The 24,182-nt window shown below is 37.1% G+C and overlaps 1 protein-coding gene and 1 pseudogene across 1 annotated transcript in view; one reads left to right on the forward strand and one right to left on the reverse strand.

Annotated features, from left to right (window-relative positions):
- The window catches only part of Sh3bgrl (SH3 domain binding glutamate rich protein like), a 77,045-nt gene extending 61,449 nt beyond the window's left edge, over positions 1-15,596 (forward strand). The window contains exons 2-4 of the mRNA XM_090326082.1: positions 5,154-5,339; positions 7,562-7,642; positions 14,509-15,596. Coding sequence (XP_090182208.1) covers positions 5,154-5,339; positions 7,562-7,642; positions 14,509-14,541 — 300 coding nt within the window. The 3' untranslated portion in view covers positions 14,542-15,596. The remainder of the gene's footprint in view (positions 1-5,153; positions 5,340-7,561; positions 7,643-14,508) is intronic.
- A 913-nt stretch (positions 15,597-16,509) lies between these two features.
- Positions 16,510-17,120, reverse strand: LOC150041092 (vesicle transport protein SFT2A-like; annotated as a pseudogene).
- Positions 17,121-24,182: the final 7,062 nt, after the last annotated feature.

Below are 24,182 nucleotides of genomic sequence, written 5' to 3' on the forward strand. Positions count from 1 at the left end.
CTTACAGAAGTGAGTGCCAAGAAATGCAGTTATGTAATTACTAAGCACAAGTTCTGACTATCCTTTTAGTATTTCATAGTTAGAACCTCTGTGAATGGTCATTGATGTATCAGCATAGACACAGTATCACAGAGGTTGATTACCAAACAAGGTAAATATTCCGCCTGAAGTGATTTGTGATAGACTGGCACTTCCTTTCATGAAAACAACTTGTTTTCCCAGCTGAAGTATCTTGTTCTTCTTTTAGTATTTGGAATGAATGTTCAAACACACCATCTAAAGCACAGACCTCATCTGTCTCACTTCTTTAAAACAAACTTGACCTTTGGCTTGCAGAAAAGACGCCTACTAAAGCTTGTTAAAAAACAGCTGTTTCCTCAGTAATCTTGCTCTTTATTTTTGGAGTCAGGAATATCTTGAATCTTAACTTTCTATCAAGTTTTCAGGATTGGCTTGGTGAGAAGTATGGTGTTATTATTTGAAAAAGATAAACATTTTTTTTGCCAGTCCTGGGCTTGAGCTCAGGGCCTGAGCAACTGTCCTTGGACTTTCTCAAGGCTAGCACTCTACCACTTGAGCCTCAGCACCATTTCCGGCTTTTGTCTATATATGTGGTACCAAGGAATCAAACCCGGGTCTTCGTGCATGCTAGGCAAGCACTTTAACCACTAGGCCAAACTCCCGGCCCAAGATAAACATTTCTGACAATACCATCGTCCACTTGAAAATGTATGTGTGATAAATGGCGTATCCATAATTTAGTGTGTATGTACTGGTGTGCATATGGACTTGAATTCAAATCTTCATGCTTTGGCTTTTTTTCTTCTACAAGGTTTGTGTTCTGCCATTTGAGCCACACCTCCACTTCTAGGTTTTTACTGTTTGATAAGAGATACGACTCTCATGGACATTTCTACCCCTGAGTTGGGACCTACTTCCTTACTTCTCAGCTTCTTGAGTAGCTAGGATTCCACAAGTGAGGCACTGGCACCTGGCTACAACTTTTATAATTAGTATACATAAGTTGTATAAAAGCATTTTGTTGGGCTGGGAGTTTGGCCTAGTGGTAGAGTGCTTGCCTAACATGCACAAAGACCCGGATTCCATTCCTTGGAACCACATACATAGAAAAGGCCAGAAGTGATGCTGAGGCTCAAGTGGTAGAACTGTAGCCTTGAGAAAATCCAAGGACAGCGCTCAGGCCTGATCTCAAGCCCAGGACTGGCAAAAAAAAAGCATTTTGTTGTAAGATTTTGTTGTGAGATGTCACAGCATATGGTGGATTTGATCATATTAACCACTTCTATTAGATTTTCCTTTTCTTTTTCTTTCTTGCTTTTTTTTGTCTATTGGTTGTGAGACTTGAACTTGGTGCCTGGGCACTGTTCTTGAGCTCTTTTACTCAAGGGTAGTGCCCTATCACTTTGAACCACTGTGCCACTTCTGGTTTTCTGGTGGTTAATTGGAGATGATAATCTCACAAACATTCCTGCCCAGATTGGCTTTGAATGGCAATCCCCAATTCTCAGCCTCTTGAGTAGCTAGGATTACAGGTGTGAGCCACTAGTGCCCAGATGGTATTATTATTAATCAATTATTAGTTTCTACCTCCCCTCCCCCTTTAAAAATATTTTCAATGGATTACTTTGTCCTGCTTTCATACATGCATCTAACTGTTATTTATCCATCCTGACCCCCCTCCTGGAAGCCCTTTCCACAAACAGTTCCCCCTTTTTTATATTCATGTCATTTTTAGATCTGCATATGAGAGAAATCCAGTCATATATTTTTTTCTAAAAGTAGCTTATTTCAATTAATACAATCTTTAGTTCCATCCATGTTTTTGCAAGCAACATAATTTCATTCATCTTTTCAATCTCCATCCATTGGTTGATAAGTATTTGGGGGTGATTCCATAGCTTAGCTATTGTGAATATTACTGCTGTAAACAACAAGGTGCAGTTATCTTTTGTATGGTGGCATATATTACTTTGGCATATATTACTTTGGGTATATGCCTAAGAGTGGTATAGCAGGTAAAAAGGCTGTCCATATCATTTTTAACTTCTAAGTCATTTTTGTCAAAAATTTAAATCTTTTGTTTTTTTTTTAATGATATCCATTTGTGTTTGTTCTGGCAAAACATATTTTTCACTCACATCTGTTCAGTGTGTGCCTTTAAGTCTCATTAGGAAAAGCATAAAATTAGCATCACCAGATGTGCCTGTCAGGCAAGTGCCTGTAAACATATAAAAGAGTCAATAACTTGGAAATAAACTTAAAATGTGAAATGTTGTCTTCTATATGTGTTCAAGTCAGGAAGCACCTTTTTTACATTCTCTGAAGTTTCATAGAAGGACATCTATGATTATGGCCCCTTCTGTTCAGTCTTAGGGGAGATGTAGAACACTCTAGGAGGCATATGTTCTTACTGTCAGAAGTTTCAGTGTATGCGTGAAATCCTTTGGACCCAGAGCTGATGGCAGAAGGGGGAACTGATTAGTAGCTATCCCATAATATTGGGTGCTATTGACTGAGGCCTGTAACCGTAGCTACTCTGGAGGTTCAAACCTGGGCAGGAAAGCTGTGGAGATTCTTATCTGCAGTTAACCAACAAAAAGATGAAAGTGGAGCTGGGGCTCAAGTGGTACAGTGCTAGTCCTTAGTGGATAAGCTAATGGACAGCACCCAGGCCCTGAGTTTAAGTCCCAGTAGTGGCATACTGTATCTATATCTATATATCATCTATCTGTCTGTCTATCTATCTATCTATCTATCTAACAATAATGATATGCAATATAGTATATATTATAAAATAATATATAGTATATATACCATATTATATGCTATAAATCATATATCTTATATGTAGAATGTCAGGGTGATCTAGCTGTGACATGTCACCCCATTGATCCCCTGAGTTGATTTGGCTAGCTAGGCACGTGTCCTGTTCCTCCTTTACTGCTCCATGTGCATCCCTCCTGAAGCTATGTGCTTGGTCAAAGACTACAACCATCTCCAACAGAGGACTGGTCTTTGGCCAAGAGTATATGAGTAATGGCATTCCCCTGCTAGAATTTCCAAACAAGCATCTCTCTCTCTCCCTCTTTTCCTCCCTCCCTCCCTCCCTTCCTCCTCTCTCTCCCACCTCCCCTCTCCCTATCTCCCCATCTCTCCCCCACAATTTGTCTTGTGGGTTTTTTTTTTGCCAGTCATGGGGGAATGAACTCAGGGGGCCTGAGCACTTTCCTTGGGCTTTCTCAAGGCTAGAGCACTACCACTTGAGCCACAGCACCACTCCCAGCTTTTTTCTATGTATGTGGTACTAAGGAATCAAAGCCAGGTCTTTGTGCGTGCTAGGCAAGCTCTTTTACCACTAGGCCAAATTTCCAGCCCTGCCTTGTGTTTTTAACATTGCTAAACATCCAGTAAAGTAGGAAAGGGACATTTATTTTGAAAGCACTATTCCCTTGCATTCACAAAACTACGATGATAACACTCTCCTAGGGCCATACATAACCCTTAGAAAATTAAATACCTTAATGATTCATACAGAAGTTGTTGGAATGCTGGGTTCCAGATAGTACCACCTTTATAGGATATTTTTTTAATATACCAGGTAACAAAGTCAGATACAGTAATAATATGAGATTAACCAATTGGCAACAAAGAAGAGAAATAACATAGTATATTAAGAACAACAATCACACAAGATAAAGCTCTTGTTTCCATATCTTAGAGATCCTTTCATTTAGTCTCATCCTATATGACCTTATGTACCTAGGTTTTGAGCTATTATAATCCTGTGCTAGGAGAGTCCTAAATTTCCCAGAGCACCTTTTAAGGAGAGCAGGCAAATGGAATTCCATATAGCCAGGTCTTCATAAAAGCATTAAGTTAGAGCAGTCTCAGCTAAGCAAGTATGTTGATAACTATGGTAAATTCCTCTACTCTCAGAAAATGAGTGCACAAATGACTGGGAGAGGCCCACTTAAGACATCTCATATACTTTACAGGATATTTTTATGTCAGGTCAAATTTGGACACATGTGAAGACAGATATTTGACTGACACACTTCACTGATTGAATTTTCCAAAGGCTGAAAATCAGTGACTTGAATCACTTCCATATATCTGTATGCAATGTTGTTCTATTCCCATCCATCTACTATCATTTATTTGGTTCACATTCTGATGATTCATGACAGTCTCCCATTAACTCCTGTTCCATTACAGTTACTGTTATTATTAGTCTAGATTCTGCATTTAAACAGAAACATGGAATTTGACCTTTTGAGCTTGACTTACCTCATATAAGTTGATATGATATCCAATTCCATTTAATTTTTTTGCAAATGACATAATTAAATTCAACTTTATGGATGAATACTTCATTGTGTAGCTATGTCACTTTTTCTTTATTCTTTGGTTGTTGGATACTTAGACTGATTCTGTAACAGCTATTATGAATAGTCCTTCAATAAATATGGATGTGCAGGCATCTCTCTTGTAGGTAGATTTATTCTCCCTCAGAAATATGCTCAAGCACGGTATACCTATGGTTATAAGTTAGGTGTATTTCTAGCTTTTTTATGAGCCTCCATACTGATTTCTATAGCAATTACTCTAGTTTTACATTCCCAGGGTAAGAAAGTTCTCTTTTCCCATATTCTTGCCAGCATTTGTTAATTATTGTTGATAGTCATCAAGACCTAACTATTCTTGTTTATTGTATGCATCAGCTCAACTTATGTCAGCCTTATTAGGTAAGGGACTTTTCAGATAATAGCATAAAGGTAATACAGTCTACTGAAAACAAGATAACAATGAAGACTGGGGAAAATGTATCTTTTGTGAAATTAAATCTTTTTTGCTAGTCCTGGGGTGTGAACTCAGGCCTGGGCACTGTCCCTGACCGAGCCAAAGCACCACTTCCAGCTTTTTCTGTTTATATAGTAATGAGGATTCAAACCCTGGGCTTTATGTATGCTAGACAAGCACTCTACCACTAAGCTACATTCCCAGCCTGAAATTACATCCTTTGATCCATTTCTGACTTCATTTAGTTCATAAACACTGACTTTTGTTGAATTGAAAACAAACAACAACAGCTATTTGCTTAGCAATATGGTTTCTTGTCCGTTGCATTCTAGATTAAGAAGAAACAGCAAGATGTGCTTGGCTTCTTAGAAGCCAACAAAATTGGATTTGAAGAGAAAGATATTGCAGCCAATGAAGAGAATAGGAAGTGGATGAGAGAAAATGTACCTGCAGACAGTCGTCCAGCAACAGGGCACCCCCTGCCGCCTCAGATTTTCAATGAAAGCCAGTACCGTGGGGTAAGGACACATTTCAAACGTCTTGTTTATTAAACTAGATTGCCTTCTGGCTATGCTGTTTCTGTCCCTATCACCTCCAAATCCGCATATAATTATTTTTGCTGCATAAAATCTTTTGTTGTCTGCATGGATCCTAAGTGGCTGGAGTACATTCTATTGCACGAGGAAGTAAATAAATGAGCTCTTATTCACCAAAAAAAAAAAAAGTAAAATGCCCAAATAAAGATATAGCCTAACAATTCTATTGTTTCTAATATGTACAAGGAGAAGGTTCTAGAAAACAATCAGTTGTTTTAGTTAGATTAAAATTAAGTTAATAAGCTGGCGCAGAGGCTCACGCCTGTAATCCTAGCTACTCAGGAGGCTGAGATCTGACGATCAAGGTTCAAAGCCAGCCCTGGCACAAAAGGACTTGAGACTCTTATCTCCAATTAATCCCTAGAGAATGGGAATTGTGGCTTGGCTCAAGAGTAGGGAGGTAGCCTTGAGCTGTAGAGCTCAACGCCCAGCTGTAGAGCACAACGCCCAGGCCCAGGGCTAGGTCTATAGCCTTGAGCTGAAGTGCTGAAGGGCCCAGGCTGAGTTCAAGCCCAAAGATCCACAAAAAATTAATAGACATCTATCTTGTTTTCTACTTGAAGCTAGTAGTATTTGTATCTTGGTCTCATTCATGGATTTTCTTAAAGTTTTAGGGCCAGGAGTTTGGCCTAGGGGTTAAAGTGCTTGCCTAGCATGCATGAATACCCAGGTTCAATTCCTCGGTACCACATATAGAAAAAAACAGGAAGTGGTGCTGAGGCTCAAGTGGTAGAGCTCTAGCCTTGAGAAAACCCAAGGACAGTGCTCAGGCCCTGAGCTCAAGCCCAAGACTGGGAAAAAATTAACTTACTGGTTCAATTCATATAAAGAATTAGGGAAGAAAATCATATTTCGTCTCTCTTAATCTGACCATCATTTTAATCGAGTACATTGATGGAATAATTACTTTCATTCTTTATTCTTCATTCCCTATATATTAAAGTAACTGTAATAGTTCATACTCATTCTTGGTATCATTACAAGGAAGCCCAAATTTCTTCTTTGGAGCTGATTGGGAATCTGATACAGGAAGCCACATACACATTCTGGCATGATATAGAAAGCAAATTGATACAGAAAGCAAATAAAAGGGCTATAGGGATTTGATGTATTTATTTTGCCAGGTCTTCACGTTTAGCTTTTAGAGGCAATTATTTGTGGAAAATAAGCACATTTGGATTATAAGGGTAAATTTGATTTACCATACTTATGTAATCTACTTCTCCATGGGAAGTGCCACTTCAGGGGAACATAATATGTGAAATAAATGAGGCAGTGCTTCTTAACTAAGGCAAATTAATTCACTTATCCCACAAAAAGTGATTGAGCACATTCTACATAACCAGCCCTCCTTATTGATACAAGTATGGGAGTAAACAACACAGTCATTTACAGGAATTCTCTTGAGGAAAAAAGTGATGTTTTTTTTTTCCTGAAATTCCAGTAACATACATCAAGAGTGAATTCCTCTATGCAGTGAAACATTATTCATTATCATTTCACACACAGCATAAATGCTTTCAGAATAAAGATTCTCCTTAGAGAATTTTGTCTCTTAGAGAAGATCCTCACATACTGAGGCAGATTGGTAGTATCTATCCTTTTCCAGTCAAGTGATAAGATCCTAAAGCATAGTTAGGTGACTTCTTTGTTAATGTAGGAGCAAGCTTAGTGGCTTACAAGATGGTAGTGGGAAGCAGTAACCCCATTCAGTTATGTGAACTTGCTTATGGATACAAAGGTTTCAAACCTCGTAGTGACTTGGTGTTTTCTTTTCTGGTCATATTTTATGAACTGATCATTCTCTTCCTCAAAATTCAACCTAGTTTCATGATTCTGTGGCTTTTAGCATATATAGGTAGGTAGTAACTCTTCCACTGAAGACACTGAGGAAATGAGTATTTGACTGAGTAATTGGAGAGATTAATAGACCTCACTGGCTGCTTATGGTAGCAGGAAGTTATGAACCCATGTAACTTCAATGTGACAGAGAATAAACTATTCTGCATTTTTTGTCCCACGGATCAGAACACCTTCTAACCCACGGAAAATGGAATCCAGAAACCTGATCACTTTTTACTAGTCCTTCTAGATTTTCAACATTATGGGTGTTTGCTAATACTTTTTGCTTCCTTTGTACTAAGGACTATGATGCCTTCTTTGAAGCTCGAGAAAATAATGCAGTGTATGCCTTTTTAGGATTGACAGCTCCACCTGGTTCAAAGGTATGCTTCTTTTATCCTGCGTTATACATCATTTTATTGCCAGTTGGCTTTTTCTTTCTTTTTTTTTACATCTGTTTAAGTCAAAAGCAGTGCATCATTGTTATAAATCAACATCCCTGTTCTGTATACATTGAATGCCTAGCAGGACAGACAAATGTGCAGAACCACACATATTAAGTTAGAAAATACATGTATTGGAAGAAGGGGGTAAGTACAACTTCTCATCAAGCTTCCCAAGGCAATGAGTTTATCACTATTCATTCACAAATAAATGATTAGCAACTTAAATGACTCCATTATTCCAACTGCCGTGCACAGTTCTACATGGACAACAAATATCTTATTTCATGATAATCTCCTTAAGCAGCATTTATTTTCTTTGTATGAGAGAAAATGATTGAGTCATCTATTCAAACTAAATTAAGATTATTTGAGTTACAAAACTAGTGACTAAATTACTGGCTAAATTTGTTTTTTCATTTCTTGGCCAATACAAATCAACTTTTCAAGTGGCAGTGTTCCCAGGAGAGACTAAATAAAGCAAGCAAAAATGAAATTGCCTGTCTAATGAAATGTCTCAGAGCTTTGGACTTTAAATATACCTTTGTGGTTATAATAGGTCTTCTCCACAGAAGCCAGTTTAATAAAAATTTATCTCCTGTTCTGTGATTATCTATGTTATTCTTTTAGCTACTAGTTTTATCTTAAACAGATTATTCAAATTCCTACTCTTTCCCCAATTTTGAAAGTCTGTATTATTGTTTGTGTTTTCACTAGACAGAATTTACAAATGTATGATTGTGCAACTGTACGATTCTGATACCTTGCCAAACTTATTTTTCCCATGAATAAAATGTTATACTTTAGGATTTGTATGTTTGTATCATTAAAAAAAGTTAGGTAAGGCACTTTTATTTAAATAAGTAGGTAAATTCCAATTTAAGCCATTGAATTTATTAGAGGCGAGTCTATATTGTGTTTGGAGACTTCCCTCCAGTTAAAATTAGATTCATTAATTCATTCAGCAAATATTGAGTGTCAAGCACAGACATTATTGGTGGATCAAATATAAATGATATAGCCCATTCCTAATATTGTTTATTACCTACTAATAATATCTTTGCAGATAACTTTATTACAGATATATCTGTAAATAATTATAATTGAAAATGTACTGTGATAAATTCAGTGAGACTAACGTAAGCAAATGTTATAAGAGCTCAGAACAAATCACCATAAATTATTTCTTGGATGATCTGGAAAGTTTTCACAGAGGAGTGGCATTTGGACTGTTAAACATTTTTAAATACTCACATGGCACTAAGGTATCTTTCGTACGGAAGCTCACATTGAAGTACTGCTTCACATGGGAACAGAGTGCAGTACAGTATGGTCTTAGAATAAGAGGTGTTAACTAGAGAAGGTTGAGGATTGGGACCCAGATAATGATTCTTGGGTTAAGCAGTTCCAGTATTATCCATTATGCATTCAAAAGCCACAGTAAGAAATGAGAGAAAACAAAGCTCTTCCTAATTCAGTATGTTAAGGAGAAATGCAAGCTATTTCTTAACAAACAAAATTTGGCAGCTGTATACAGGGAAATGATTGAGAGTCTGAAATGGGGCAACAGTTTTAGGAAGGGAATTGGCTTTATTAATGAGGCACAGAAAAATCAGGTTGTAGGATTTAACAATTAATGAGATGTTTGTACATGCAAAGAACTGGAAGCTAATCCTGTCTCTGGGGCATCTTACTTGAGTGATTGGGAAATGAAACAAAAGCCTTAGAGAAAGCATTGGAGTGGTCCAACAGTTTAGAGTGATCCAAGTCTTTCCAAGACTTCCAAGGTTAGTTTTGGAAAGGAACAGAGTATATGAACTTATGAGATGGGGAGGCAATGAGGAAAGATGGATTCAAAATAAAAAGAAACTTGGTGTGGGAATGTTAGGAAAGTTCACATTTGAAAGTACCCTACATTTAGAATGAGGTTGGAAGAAGTGAGGGGGAATTTGGAAGATTAGAACTTTGAGAAAAGAAAGGATTTAGTTGCTGAAAATAGCCAAAGAAGTAGGCTATGATTATGAATGAAAGAATGTTTGAACAGGCCTAGCTGAAATTAGAATCTGTGAGCCAGTGTTGGAACCAGTCAGTGTGGCTGTTGTGTTTTTCCCCCCTTTGGTTTGTCTTTGTATCATTGTTTAAGCCTAGAAGTAGGAATGAATTTGTTGTTGTTTTTTTTTTTAAAGATTGGATAGAAAGAAGTTAGTATATTAGGTTAAGAAGGCAGTTTTGATATAGTATGACACTAAATGAAAGGACCTCCTGGATATAGAAACAAAAGCCATATAATGAGTGATTGTTATCCTTAATGTACTATATTATGCAGTCCCTTGGCTATCCCATATTATAGTATTTCACCTTGTTGTCTGATATATTGTATATATGTGTATTTGGTTATTTGAAGTTGGATAGGGAAGGGAGGAAAACAAGATGAGGAGTGTGGGTGGGGGGAGGGAAATGGGGACCAAGACATGAGAAAGGGTATCAATGTTTGTGAAGTAATGCACCTTGTATCTGGTGAATATAATGTAACCCTTCTATTAATTACAGTAAAAAATATATGGGTAAAAAACAAGGCAGTTTTGGAAATGAACATGACAGGTTGATTTTGGGGGGGGGTGAAGGTGGTGTTAGAAGCTGAATTTGACCTTAGGCCCTCATGTTTACTAAACAGACATGATACCTCTTGAGGCACTCTGCCAGCTGCTTTTTTGCCTTGACCACTTATTTTGAACTAGAGCCTTGTTTTATTCCTGGGTAGGCCTGGACTTCTATTTGTGCTTTCTTGCTTTTCTGCGATGATAGGCACACACCACTCTGCCCAACCACCATTACTCAGGATAGTATCTCATGATCTGTTTTATGCCTGAGGTGGCCTCAATCTATGATTCCTCAATCCACCTTCCAAGTAGCTGTGATGACAAGTTTGAGGCTCCTAACGCTGCAATTGTTAAGGAGATTATGCTATGTCATCTAAAATAAAAATTATGAATTTGATATCAACCTATTATTTTGCTTATTTTGCAAGTCAGTTTTCAGAACTTTCTCCCTTTAATCGGATATGAACTTTTCAGAAAGAACTGGTTGAACAGAAAGAATATACTGAATATACTAAATAAAAAATACAACTAGTTAACCTATGTTGGAAAAGTTCCTTGATAAGATACGGACCAGGGGTTTGACCTAGTGGTAGAGTGCTTTCCTAGCATGCACAAAGACCTGGCTTCAATTCCTCAGTACCACATACATAGAAAAAGCTGGAAGTGCTGCTGTGGCTCGAGTGGTATAGCTCTAGCCTTGAGAAAGCCCAAGGACAGAGCTTAGGCTCTGAGTCTAAGCCTCAGGCCTGGAAAAAAAGAGAAATGTATAAAATGTTTTTTTCACCTATGAAATCAGAAGAAAAACAAAACAAGATATATACAGTACTAAAGAGTGCACTGAAACATTAGCAATAGCATAAGTTGGTACTACCTTTAAAAAGCCTTCAAAAATTTCATACTTTTTTGCCTGTCCTAGGCTTGAACTCAGGGCCTGGGTACTATCTTTGGGCTTTTTCAAGGCTAGTGCTCTACCACTTGAGTGACAGCATCACTTCCAGCTTTTTTTCTGTATGTGGTACTGAGAAAGAGAACCCAGAGCTTATCCAGGATGAGGGTGTAGAAAGGGCAGGCAGGTGGAGAGAAGGACTTCTAAAACCCAGTATTGTAATATAATATTTTGTGGTACTGGGGTTTTGAACTCAGGGCTTCCTGCATGGTAGGCATACTCTCAGCCCATTTTCTTTTATTTTCCCCCTGGAAAATACACATTCTTTAATGTGTTGAGGGAATAGAGGGAGATGTTTTAGAGAAATTTTTCCATATACTTTGGTTGAGTAATCATGTTCAGAGGAAGGACTGTGGAGTTTGCCTGTGAGGTGATAATTAAAGCAATTTTACTTCTATTTAATGTGCTTTACTCTTTGAAATCTCCAAATACTACTGTAAGCTCTGGGCTTAGTATTAGTTACTAGTCACAAAAGAGGAGAGGGAGATAGAGGAAAATTAGGTGATGCCTGTCATGGGCCTTACATTGGGTATGAACTTCACATAAAATTTCTTATTCTTCTATCACTTCTGTTTTTGTTATTGTTTTTGTCCATCGTGGGGCTTGAAATCTGGGTCTGGTCACTGCCCGAGAGCTTCATGCATGTTAGGCAAGCACTCTACCACTAGGCCACACTCCCAGCCCTTATACTTTTTTTTAACCTGGTACAATGGGTTGGGATGTAGTTCAAATGATAAAGCAATTACCCAGGAAGTAATTGTGAACTCTTCAGCTCAAGGTTACGTCTCTACTTTGAGCCACAGCACCACTTCCAGTTTTGTGAGATTCATTTGGAGATAAGAATCTCATAGAATTTCATGCCTGGGCTGGCATTTGAACCATGATCCTCAGATCTTAGCCTCCTGAGTAGCTAGGATGAGCCACTGGTGCCCGGCAAGTGAAGTATTCTTTTTTTTTCTTTTTTTTTCTTTGTTTTTGTGGGTCATGATGCTTGACCTCTGGTCCTGGGCGTTGTCCCTGATCTCTTCAGCTCAAGGGTACCACTCTACCCCTTGAGCCACAGCCCCATTTCCCATTTTCTATTGATTAATTGGAGTAATTGGAGATATGAATCTCACGTTCTTTAGTGCCTGGGCTGGCTTTGAACTGTGATTCTCAGATCTCAGCCTCCTGAGTAGCTAGGATTACAGGCATGAGCTACTGTGCCCAGCAAGTGAGGTATTCTTAATGTTATTCTACAGTGGAAAACAACCTGATACTCATGTAAACAATATAAATAATTTGTCCAAGGATACAACAGGAATTTGAACCCAGGGTTACTTGGATTCAAAGCCAGTACATGTGTGGAATGATGTTTGCATTAAAGTGGAGTATAAGCACCTCATATTTTTGTTTCAGCCGTTCTCTGGTTAATTAGATTACTCATGAATCTATAAATACTCTTTCCTTTCAAGTAATAATAAAGCTTTAGTTAAAATTTTACTTTATGATATATTCTAAAGGTAAGTTAAAAGAATTTTTGTCTTGACTTCTGTTTTGGAAGTTAGTAACTTCAGGATAATTGAGAGCTCTGAAATTTGTGATTCATTATAGCGAAGATTGAGCGGATGTGATTATAATGAACTAGTTTGCTTTGAAATTGCTGGTTTACTCACAGGTGCTACATGCTAATTCAAATTAAATATTTAATTAGCCATATTAACTGCTTCTCCAACTATAGATGTTACATTTGTTTGTTTGCTTGTTTGTGGGCATTACTAGGATTTGAACTCTGGAGCTTTCTATTCAGTCATTTTGCCCCTTAAAGTAGTTCTTTTTGCTTTAGCCTTTTTGACATAGTTTCACTCTTGTCCCCTAGTCAGGCTTGGAATATGAACTGTTTACCTCCATCTCTCTTTTAGTTAGGATTACAGGCAAGTACCACCAAGCTTATTCTTTTAGATAGAGTCTTGCTAAGTCTTTACTATATATGTGTATATATATTATATATATAATATGTATTATATATATACATATATATATTTGACTAGACTGAATTTGAAATTCAGTCCTTGTATCTTGTTTCCGTGGTAGCAGAGAATATATTTTCTGTGCCTGATGATATTAAGGTTTTGATGAATCTTTATATAAAATCTGAGGGTAAGAGGAAATTGTTAAAAGCAAATGAGAAAAGATGTACAATGTTGGTAAAAGATATATTCCTTCCCTGTTTCCTCTTCTCTCTTCCTCCCCCTCCCTTCCCTTTCCACTCCTTCCCTTTCTTCTTTCTAGATATTTTAGAAAGCATTAAGTGATATAGTTCACCTCTGTTGTTAAGGATGTATTAAAGATGAAGTACAGTGTCTTTTCCTCTTGCCTTTATTTTTGCCTTTGGTATTTTTGTTTGTTCTCTTTCTTTAAGATCTAGTATCTTGGATACCCAGCTACTCCTGTGTCCTTTTGATGTTGTTACTTATTCAGTTTGATAGTCTATTTCTTTTGCCAAGGTCTCTCATTACACATTTTCTTTGAAGTTTAATTTATGTGAAATAGTATATTGGAAGCCAGAGTGCACATACAATTTAGACTTCTGTGTTAGAGGTAATTTCTTTCCAGACAAGAAGAAACAACCTGGCCAGGAATGTGGCCTAGTTGGTAGAGTGCTTACCTATCATGCATAAATTCCTGAGTTCAAGTCCTTAGTACCACATTTACAATAAAAGTCTGGAGTGGCACTGTGGCTAAAATTTTAGAGTGCTAGCCTTAAGCAAAAGAAGCTTAGGGACAGTTCCCAGGTCCTGAGTTCAAGCCCCATGCCTGGCAAAAAGAAGAAACCTTATCTTGAACTAACAAGAAACATAAAAGGAACAATATTTGAATGAATAGTAATTTAAACAAACAAAACTCTATACTTAGATAACAATGCTTATGAATTCAATTTTTTAAGCCACCTTCCCTCCCCAAAATGTAGGAAGCTGTTTTGAAAGAAAATATCAGTAATACACCATAAAACACTTATTTTATGGAATTATTTCAAAATCAATAACAGTGGCTAATAAAAATAACAATAATTAGCTAGTCTTATGTTGCATGTTTCCAGACAGCACTTTCTATGTTAGAATTTTTCCGTGATGGATTTTTAAAGACTTATTTTCTGGGGGAAATTACTCTGCCTTTGAATATTCTTAGCAATTTTAGCTAATGTATTCCAACCAAAATACACATGGGTAATTACTTTTGTGATATTTAGACTTACCTGTTTTGTTTGTCTTTCATTTTAGGAGGCAGAAGCCCAGGCAAAACAGCAAGCATGAATGTTCAGCGTTCTGCCATCAGCATCTTGAAAAATGAGTCTCCTTTGCTTTTTAAAATGGCAAAAGTATCTTGGCTTCAAAAGAAACAGGCTTAATGTTGTTAGTTGGTTTCTCGCATGCAAACAATCAAAATGAATACATAATTAAAATGTGAACACTCTGGTGAAATGATTGGGTGATGAACATAACATCTTAAGTAGATATCATAGAATAGAATAGGATAGAACTAGCATTGTTATCTGCCAAGGCATTTTATGTACTTCAGTGATTTTACAAAGAAAACACCTCCTTTTTTGATATTCTTATTGCAGCTTAAGTATATCTACAGCTAGACATGGAATTTAAAGGAGGAAGGCTCTGCTTCCTAAATTACCTTGTTAACTTGAGTGAACAAAAACATGGGCCTTTTAAATTTGATATTACTGTGAATAAAGTATACTTGCAAATAATGTGTATGGTAGATTACACATTAAGATTTCTTACAATGATTATGACATTCCCAGTTCTTTTGTAGAAGAAATTTCTTCATACTGAAACATATGTTTTCTGGGCCCCTCAATGTGCCCTTCTATTGCACATTAAGTGATTAGAAGAGAAGGCATCTCGTAAAAGGCAATAAATTCATCAGATTTAGAAGTCCCTTGGTTAGTTCCACAGCTATGATGGAATTATGTTTCTAAATTACTTAATTTGGTAAAATGGACATTATAAAAACTTATGATACTATTGCCTAAAGTTTGTTTTGGGGGGATTTTGCTACAAAAAATCTTATGGTTTCTTTGTTCTTCACGCTTAAATACAATTTGTGATCATAAATGCCACTGGGCCTTTTCATTTCAGGTTAAAGATCTATGTGTGATTATATACAACTAAGTGGAGCAACTATATCCTATTCCTCTATTCATCAAATAGCACAAGTATCAAGTAAAAGAGCAACTTAAAATATTTTGAAGACTTCCCAAAACACCAGAAGTATGGCCTAAATCAACTACACAGAAAATACACACTGATTCCATGTTACACTTTACAAAATAAACACCTTTTTCTTTAACCTATCTGTTGTTTTCAAATCTATATTCTGCAAAAAAAAAAATTCAGCGTGTAGTGAAATCATGGCTTTATTTACTGGATTCTAACTTGATATGATGCTTTAAAATAAACTCAGTACTTTTAGAAACAGGATTTTGTGTTCCTGGAGTTTCTAATTAATACAGCTGTAACTGTAGGGTAAGTAATATCTTCTTTTTTTTTGCCATCCTTGGGACTTCAGCTCAGGGCCTGAGCACTGTCCTTGAGCTTTCTCAAGTCTAGAGCTCTACCACTTGAGCCACAGCACCACTTCTAGCTTTTTCTATGTATATGGTACTGAGGAATCGAACCCGGGTCTTTGTGCATGCTAGGTAAGCACTCTACCACTAGGCCAAACTCCTGATCCAGTAATACCTTTTTTTTAAGTTAAAAAAAGATCTTTAAAATGTAGACATTTTAAGAAAACCAAGTAAGATGAATGCACCCTGCAGCACAGATTCATCCCTTAGTCACATTTCAAAATCTGCCTTGAAAAGATTAAAAAACTGGGGAGGGGTTAGGGGAGGGAAACAGGGACAAAAACATGAGAAGGGATATCAATGTTTGAGAAGCAATGCACCTACTACCTGACAAATGTAACTGTAACCCTATACATTATCCTGACAATAAAAAAAGAAAAGATTAAAAAAACTGTGCAAAAGTATTTACAATTGGCAATGATTAGAAGTCTCCCCATCTTTGGAAAGCAGGTCAATGACACGGAGTGGAGGGAGCCACAGCATGAACGTGTGGGTGGTGTGGGCGGTGTGGGCCTTCACGAGTACAGGAGGGATCTTCTGCTCTGGAAAGCAGGGTTCTGTTGGAACTGTGTACTTCAAACATAGCACGGTCCACAAGCACAATGTAGCAACACTCCAGTGCTCCAGGCCACAAGCACGTTAGGACATTCAGCTTAGGAGAGAAGAGCAGCACTTAAGAACTGCATCCCTTGCATATGGGATGTAGGACAGACTGTACCATGTCATGGATAAGAACTGCAATATGCAGAATAATATGGCCAGTCCCTTCTTGTGCCACCACAAGGCGGCACACAGGGTAAAGACGAGGCATAGAAGCATAATAACGGTTGCCAACAATCTTGTGGTTTCAAACATTTTCTTCAGCTGCTTCACTGGTCCCATCAGAAAGCAGGTACTGGCCAAGGCAGAAAGGTTCCCAAGGGTGTAAAACGCAGCAAAAAGCTTTATGTTGGGAAGCCACAGCAATCCAGTTCCAAGGATAGAGGAGAAAATGCCGTCCACGAAGCATATGGCAAAGCACTTCTATCTGGTGCTGAAACTCATCAGCAACAAAATGGAATGGTCCTCGGTGATACAGTATGTCTTTCTCCTCCTATATCTTCCTTGAGATAATCTCACATGACAGGTTATGACAAATAACCTGCACTTGGAATCAGCAGTCCCCTAGAATGCTTCTAAATGTAAGACAGCCTGCGTGGTCAGGCCCTGCTCCTCGTCCTGGCCGCTCAGGACCCGCCGGAGCTTCTCCATGGCCCCATCCGCGCCCACCCAGAAGCCCAGTAATACCTTTTTAAAGAGAGTTGGGTGAAAAGAGAAAAGAGCCAAAAGAAAAGAGTTTCAATGTAATTTCTAAGTTTCCTCTTCAATGTTCATAATTTTAGAATACACATTGGAGTTTAACAGCTGATTCTATTGTTTTGTCTATAAAATATGAACTAGAGAACTATTTTTAATTAATTAATTTTTTATTGTAATTAATAGAAGGGTTATATTATATTCACCAGATACAAGGTGCATTACTTCACAAACATTGATACCCTTTCTCATGACATGGTCCCCATTTCCTTTCTCCCCCCCCTCTTATCTTGATTTCCCCCTTCCCTATCCAATTTCAAATAACCAATTAAATACATATAAATATATCAGATAACAAGGTGAATTATTGTAACAATATGAGATAACCAAGGGATAGCAAAAGAGATAAGAGATAACATAGTACATTAAGGACAACAGTCACTCATTATATGGCTTTTGTTTCTTTATCCTGGAGGTCCTTACATTTAGTGTCATACTATTTGGCCTTATGTCTCTAGATTTTGTTCTATTGTAAATCTCTGCTAGGAGAGCCCAAGGTTTCTACTGACTTTGACAAATGAGGGAGACTCTTGGGCCTATGTTCCATTGAGTCTGGCTTACTTCACTTAATATGATTTTTTCTAAGTCTTTCCATTTCCTAACAAATGGGGCGATGTCATTCTTTCTGACAGCAGCATAGAATTCCATTGTGTATAAATTTTACCACATCTTGTTGATCCACTCATCAACTGAGGGACATCTTGGTTGGTTCCATATCTTTGTTATGGTAAATAGTGCTGCAATGAACATCGTTGTGCTAGTGGATTTAGTATGTCCTTGTTTCTGGATGATTGGTTAAGTGCCAAGTAGTGGAATTGCTGGGTCAGAGAACTCGTTAGAAAAGCAGGTTATTTTAGAACAGGGTCTGAAAAATTCTAAAAATTTAGGCAATATTTTTCCTACTCTTTATTTAAATAGTGCACATGATACTCGCAATTGTCTAGTACACATTTTTGCTTCCATTATGTATTAAACAATTTAACACTGTCAAAAGCCAGGCATTATGAAAAATACATTTCTTTGGAATTTTATATCTATTAGACAATACCCTGAAATTAACACTTCTGTGGATTTGAAGTAAAAGGTTGAAGTGAGTTTTTCTAAATTTAACTCTCTTGCTTTGTCAGCTGAGAAATTTGCATCTGATAAATAAAATGAAAGCAAAGAAAAATCTGAATATTAAGGATAGTTTTATAAAGAACTTCTAAATTTATTTACCTGAAAAATATAATACTTGCTACATTTTGTATAATATTTGACATATTTTTGCTTGTAAATCTCACAAGCTAATTTGTTAATTTGGCATTTTAAAGCTGATTTGCCCTTTAGAAATTCTAACCTTCAGGATATTTCCATTTTTACCAAACAATTCACATTGATTGTTGATTGTAATGCAAAATGTCAACACTTCTTTGGAAATCTGTGTGTAGGGGGAAAGAGAATTTTAAAACAAAGTTGGTTAATTACTTGCTTGGGAAATTAGAAACAGGGAATTCGGAAAATGTCAGGTTTCATTGCACATGTTTCATTCATTCAGCAAAAGACATAAAGGAGGGTTGCTGTGGATTTCTTTTCCCAATTGTACTTGTTAAAAATACAGCATTGGTCTATTCCTTTTCTATGGTAAAATAAATATTTTTTCTTTTAAAATATTCCAATAAAAGTGTTTAGGAGGTAATCCCATGTGATGAACTTAAATCTTCTGCCACTAATTCTTTTTCTTCTTTTTTTTCCATTTTCTTTTTTATTATGGAGGTAATGTATAGAGGGGGTACAGTTAAACAAAGTCAGATACAGTAACAATATGAGATTAACCAAAGGGCAACAAAGGAGAAGAATAATAACATAGTAAATTAAGAACAATAATCACTCAAGATAAAGCTCTTGTTTCCATATCCTAGAGATCCTTTCATCTAGTCTCATCCTATATGAGCTTATGTATATAGGTTTTGAGCTATTATAATCCTCTGCTAGGAGAGTCATAGATGTGTACTAATTATTACAAATGAGGGAAACCATTGAGCCTATATTCCTTTGGGTCTGGCTTACTACACTTAATATGATTTTTTCCAAGCCTTTCCATTTCCTGACAAATGGAGCGATGTCATTCCTTCTGATGGCAGAATAGAAATCCATTTTATATAAATACATCTTCTCAATCCAGTCATTTATTAGGGGGCATCTGGGTTGATTCCATATCTTTGCTATGGTAAATAGTGCTGCAGTGAACATCATTGTGCTAGTGACTTTAGTATGTCCTTGTTTCTGGATGATTGGGTAAATGCCAAGTAGTGGAATTGCTTGGTCATAGGGGAGCTCTATGTTTAGTCTTTTGAGGAAGTGCCATACTGCTTTCCATATTGGCTGTACGAGTTTACACTCCCACCAACAGTGTAGTAACCATCCCGTCTTTCTGCCACTAATTCTATGACTCGTCCATCTAGTATTATCAATTCTCCACCAGAGTGTTTGAAATTTCTATGATGGGAATATCATTCTGTTATTATTTTTTCCATAATTACCTTCTAAAATATCTTCGTTGAGGTATAATTTACATGCCACAAACTTTACCTGCTCAAAATATACAATTCTGTGGGTTCTAGCATATTCAAAGAATTGTACAACCACCAGAATAATTCAGAACATTTAATCCCAGAAAAAAAAATCAATACTCTCTCCCTATCCTCACTCCCTCAGTCCTATGAAACCAAAGGATTTATTTTTGAGTATGGATTTGCCTATCTGAACATATCACAGAGGAATCATAAAACATCTGGTCTTAGCCAGGCACAGTGGCTCACACCTGAAATCCTAGCTACTCAGGAGAGGATCGTGGTACTAAAGACTTTTTTCCAATTAGCCATCAGAAAACCGGAAGTGGTGCTGTGGCTCAATTGGTAGGGCGGTAATCTTGAGCTGAAGCGCTCAGAGACAGCGCCCAGGTTCGGAGTTCAAGTCCCACGACCAACGCCCCCTCCAAAAAAAGAATAATCTGGTCCTTGGTGATTGATATCTTCCGGCTACCGTGCTTTTGAGTTTTATGCATGTTCTGGTGAAACATTAAATGAGGCATTTATTCTTTTCCATTGCCAAATAATATTCTACTGTGTGGGTGGAATTGCACTTTTTTTTTTTTGGTTGGTGAAAACCAAAAGACTCTGGCCCTGGGCACCAACCCTGAGCTCTTCAGCTTAAGGCTAGTGCTTTACCACACTGAACACAGTTCCTCTTCCGGATTTCTGGTGGTTAATTGGAGATAAGTGTCTCAAAAGACTTCAGTGCCCGGCTGTCTTTGAACTGTGATTTTCAGATCTCAGCTTCCTGCACTGGTAGGATTACAGCCGTGAGCCACCAGCGCCCAGCCTAGAACTGCACTTTTTTCTCTATTAATTATTTGATGAACATTTGACTTGTTTACACTTTTTGGTTATTATTCATAATGCTATTATGAAGACTACATTGTCCTCCAGTAGTTTTTATATTTGGGTGTATGGTCTGTTTTGAGTTGTTTTTGTATATCATGTAGGTTAGTTTTTTACATGTGTATACTATTCTGTGCATTAGTCTCTGAAAAGCCTCCTAAGTAGCTAGGATTACAGGTGTAAGTCACCAGCACCTGGGTTATAACGTTTGGAAATCAGATAGTATAGGGTTTCCTCCTTTGTTCTTTGTGAAGATGTATTTGACTATTCACAGGTTTTGGGGGTCAGGGAGAAAGGGTTTCATAGGAATTTTAACATTGGTTTTATATGAAGAAAGTCGGTAAAATCACTTTGGGAGGTATAGGCCTTTATCCTGGGACTTGAACTCACAGCCTGGGAGTGCCCATGAGCTCTTTTATTCAAGGCTAACACTTAACACTTGAATCACAGTTCCATTTCTGGCTTTCAGTGGTGATTAATAAGAGATTAGGAATCTCATGGACTTTTTTTTTTGCCTACGCTGGCTTTCAAATTCAATTCTCAGATTGGGCCCTTCTGTGTAACTAGGACTACAGGTGTGAGCCACCAGTGCCAGGCAAGATGGATGATTTTTTTTGGCTAGTTGTGGGGCTTGAACTTTTTCACTCAGAGCTAGTGTTCTACTACTTTGAGCCACAGCCCCACTTTCCCGGAATGGGCAGTTTTCACAGCATAGGTTGTTTTAATCAGTGACCATGGAATGCACATGTTCACTTCTTTAATGTTTTAGTGTTTTCCTTGATAAACATTTCACATGTCTCTTATTAAAAAATGGTCCCAGATAATTTTGTAACTATTTTAAAAGGTATTATTTTCTTGATATTTATTTCAGGTGATTTACTATGGTACAGCAGTGATACGGATTTTATGTTACTTTTATATCATGCAATGTTGCTAAATTTACTTCTTAGTTAAAATAGCTTTATGAGATCTTGTTCACAAACATAAAGCATTTGGATTATTCTTTTCCAGTATGGATACCCTTTATTTATTTCTCTAGATTAATTGCTCTGGCTAGGACTTCAACAAATGGGTTTAATTAAATGCAGTGTAAGTAAGTACACTTCACCATACATTTTGTTTTAGACTGCAGGTAGCTTTCAAATTTCCCTAATTAAAATATGTTATCTGAGGGCCTATCAAAAGTGACCTTTACTATGTTGAGGAATGTTCCTTCTATATTTATAGGGTTTTAAAAAAGACTTTTTTTCATGGAGAGATACTGACTTTTGTCTACAGCCCTATCTGTGCCTGTTGAGATGTTCATAGGAATTTTGTCTTTAGATATTTTAATGGCATGTATCTTATTTATTGACTTATATATGTTAAGCCATCTTTGCATCTCTTTAATAAATCATACTTGATCTTGATAAATAACATTTTAACATGATGATAGATTTCACTGATGATTTTTCAACCTATGTTCATCAAGGATATTATCTTTTTCTCTTCTTTTTTAGTAGTGGGAATCTAACCCAGTACGTTGTAGTTGCTAGGCAAGCGCTTGGCCACTGAGATATATCCCAGTGCAAGGATAATTTGTTATCCTTTTAAAAAACAAACAAGAAAAAACCCTTTTGTTAGTTTCCTTGCATGATTTTGATTCCAGGGTAATGTTGACCCTGTTGAATAAGTTTTTTTTAAATTGTCTGGGTAATGTATAGAAGGGTTACATTTACATTCGCCAGGTAATAGGTGCATTATTTCTCACTTCTGAATAAGTTTGAGGAATGTCTTCCTCTCCAATTTTTAGAATCCCTTAAGAAGTATTGATAAAAATACTTCCTTGAGTGGTTTGACAGAATTTCAGTAGTGAAACTTTCTTGGTCTGGTCTCTGATAAGAGACTTTTAATGTGTGTGGAAATTGCTCCTGGGTCTTGGACTAAGGATGTGGACATTATCCCTGAATTTTTGTGCTCAAGGCTATTTCTGGACCACTTAAACCACAGCTCCACTTCCCGCTCTTTTTGTGGTTGATGGGAGATAAGATTCTCATGAAATTTCCTGCCTGGGCTAACTTTGAATGTGTTGAGCCTTAGAGATCTTGAGTAGCTAGGATTCTAAGTGTGAGCCACTGGTGCACAGCCACAGGAGGCTTTCTGATCTTCCTCATTCACATTACATAAAATCGCTCTGTTTTGTTGTTGTTGTTTTTTTCTTTCTCAAGCCTAGGGCTTGAACTCTGGGCCTAGGAAAAGTCCCTGAGCTCTTCAGCTAAAGGCTAGCGCTCTACCACTTGAGCAACAGCTCCACTTCTGGCTTTTTGGTGGTTAATTGGAGGTAAGAGTCACACAGTGTTTCCTGCCTGGGCTGGCTTTGAACCACGATCCTCAAATCTCAGCCTCCTGAGTAGCTAGGGTTATAGGGGTGAGCCAGTGGTGCCCAGCTTCCGTTTTATTTCTGGGTGAATCAGTCTTGGTAAAGATTATGTGCTTTTGTTTAGATTTTCGTATTTCTTAGAATATGATTGGTTATAGTAAATTCTTAAAATCTTTTAAATTTCTTCTACATCATTTCTGACAAGAGTTCAATTTGTTTACCCATTTTGAAAGGCTAATCTTTTATTAATCTTTTAATCTGTTATTTCTGCACTGGTATTTATTAGTTTTGCAAAATTTGGTTTAATGTAGTTTTGTTTTTTCTAGTTATTTTAGAAACAAGGCGATTTTTTAAAAATCTTTTTGCTCTTTTTATTATAGGCATTGCTAATGACTTTCTTGTTAGTATTGATTTTGCCATAATCCAAAGGATTTGGTAAATTGAGTTCCCATTTTCATCTGTTGCAGGTTTTAATTTTTTCTTAATCATTATCTTATCAACAAGAAATATCTTGTTTGCTGGGTACCAGTGGCTCATACCTGTAATCTGAGCAACTCACAAGACTGAGATTTGAGAATCAATGTTCAAAAGCAGACCAGGCATGAAAGTCCACGAGACCCTTCTATCTAAATACCACTAGAACCAGAAGTAGTGCTGTGGCTCAAAGTGGTACAGTGCTAACCTTGAGCGCAACGACAGAGCTCAGGCCCTGAGTTCAAGCCCCACAACTGATAAAGGGTGGACAAAGGTAGCACAGTTACTTATAGGCACTGTTTTGAAAACGAACTCTCCAACTTTTGGGGGAGTGTGGTTGGGCGGAAAAAAACTGGGAGAACATAAGGGAAGAGGTGACACTGTTCAAAAAGAAATGTACTCACTACCTGCCTTATGTAACTATAACCCCTCTGTATATCACCTTTATAAAATGATTTAATAATAACTTGTTTAATTTCAAGTTCTTTGTAAAGTTCTTATTTTCCAATTTCTAGATTTATTGCAGTATGGTAAGATCAGCTATATGATATGATATTATTTTCTATCCGAACTTATTTTAAATTCCATCACATGATCTGTCCCACAGAAAATTTGATGTACTGAGAAAAAAATTGTATTCAGCAGTTGTTAGATGGGTTGTTCTATAAATGTCTGTTAGGTCTATCTGCTCTGGACTGCAAA

The sequence above is a fragment of the Megascapheus bottae genome, chromosome X, assembly GCF_031878675.1.
Source record: "Megascapheus bottae isolate mThoBot1 chromosome X, mThoBot2.hap1, whole genome shotgun sequence".
Taxonomy (NCBI): domain Eukaryota; kingdom Metazoa; phylum Chordata; class Mammalia; order Rodentia; family Geomyidae; genus Megascapheus; species Megascapheus bottae.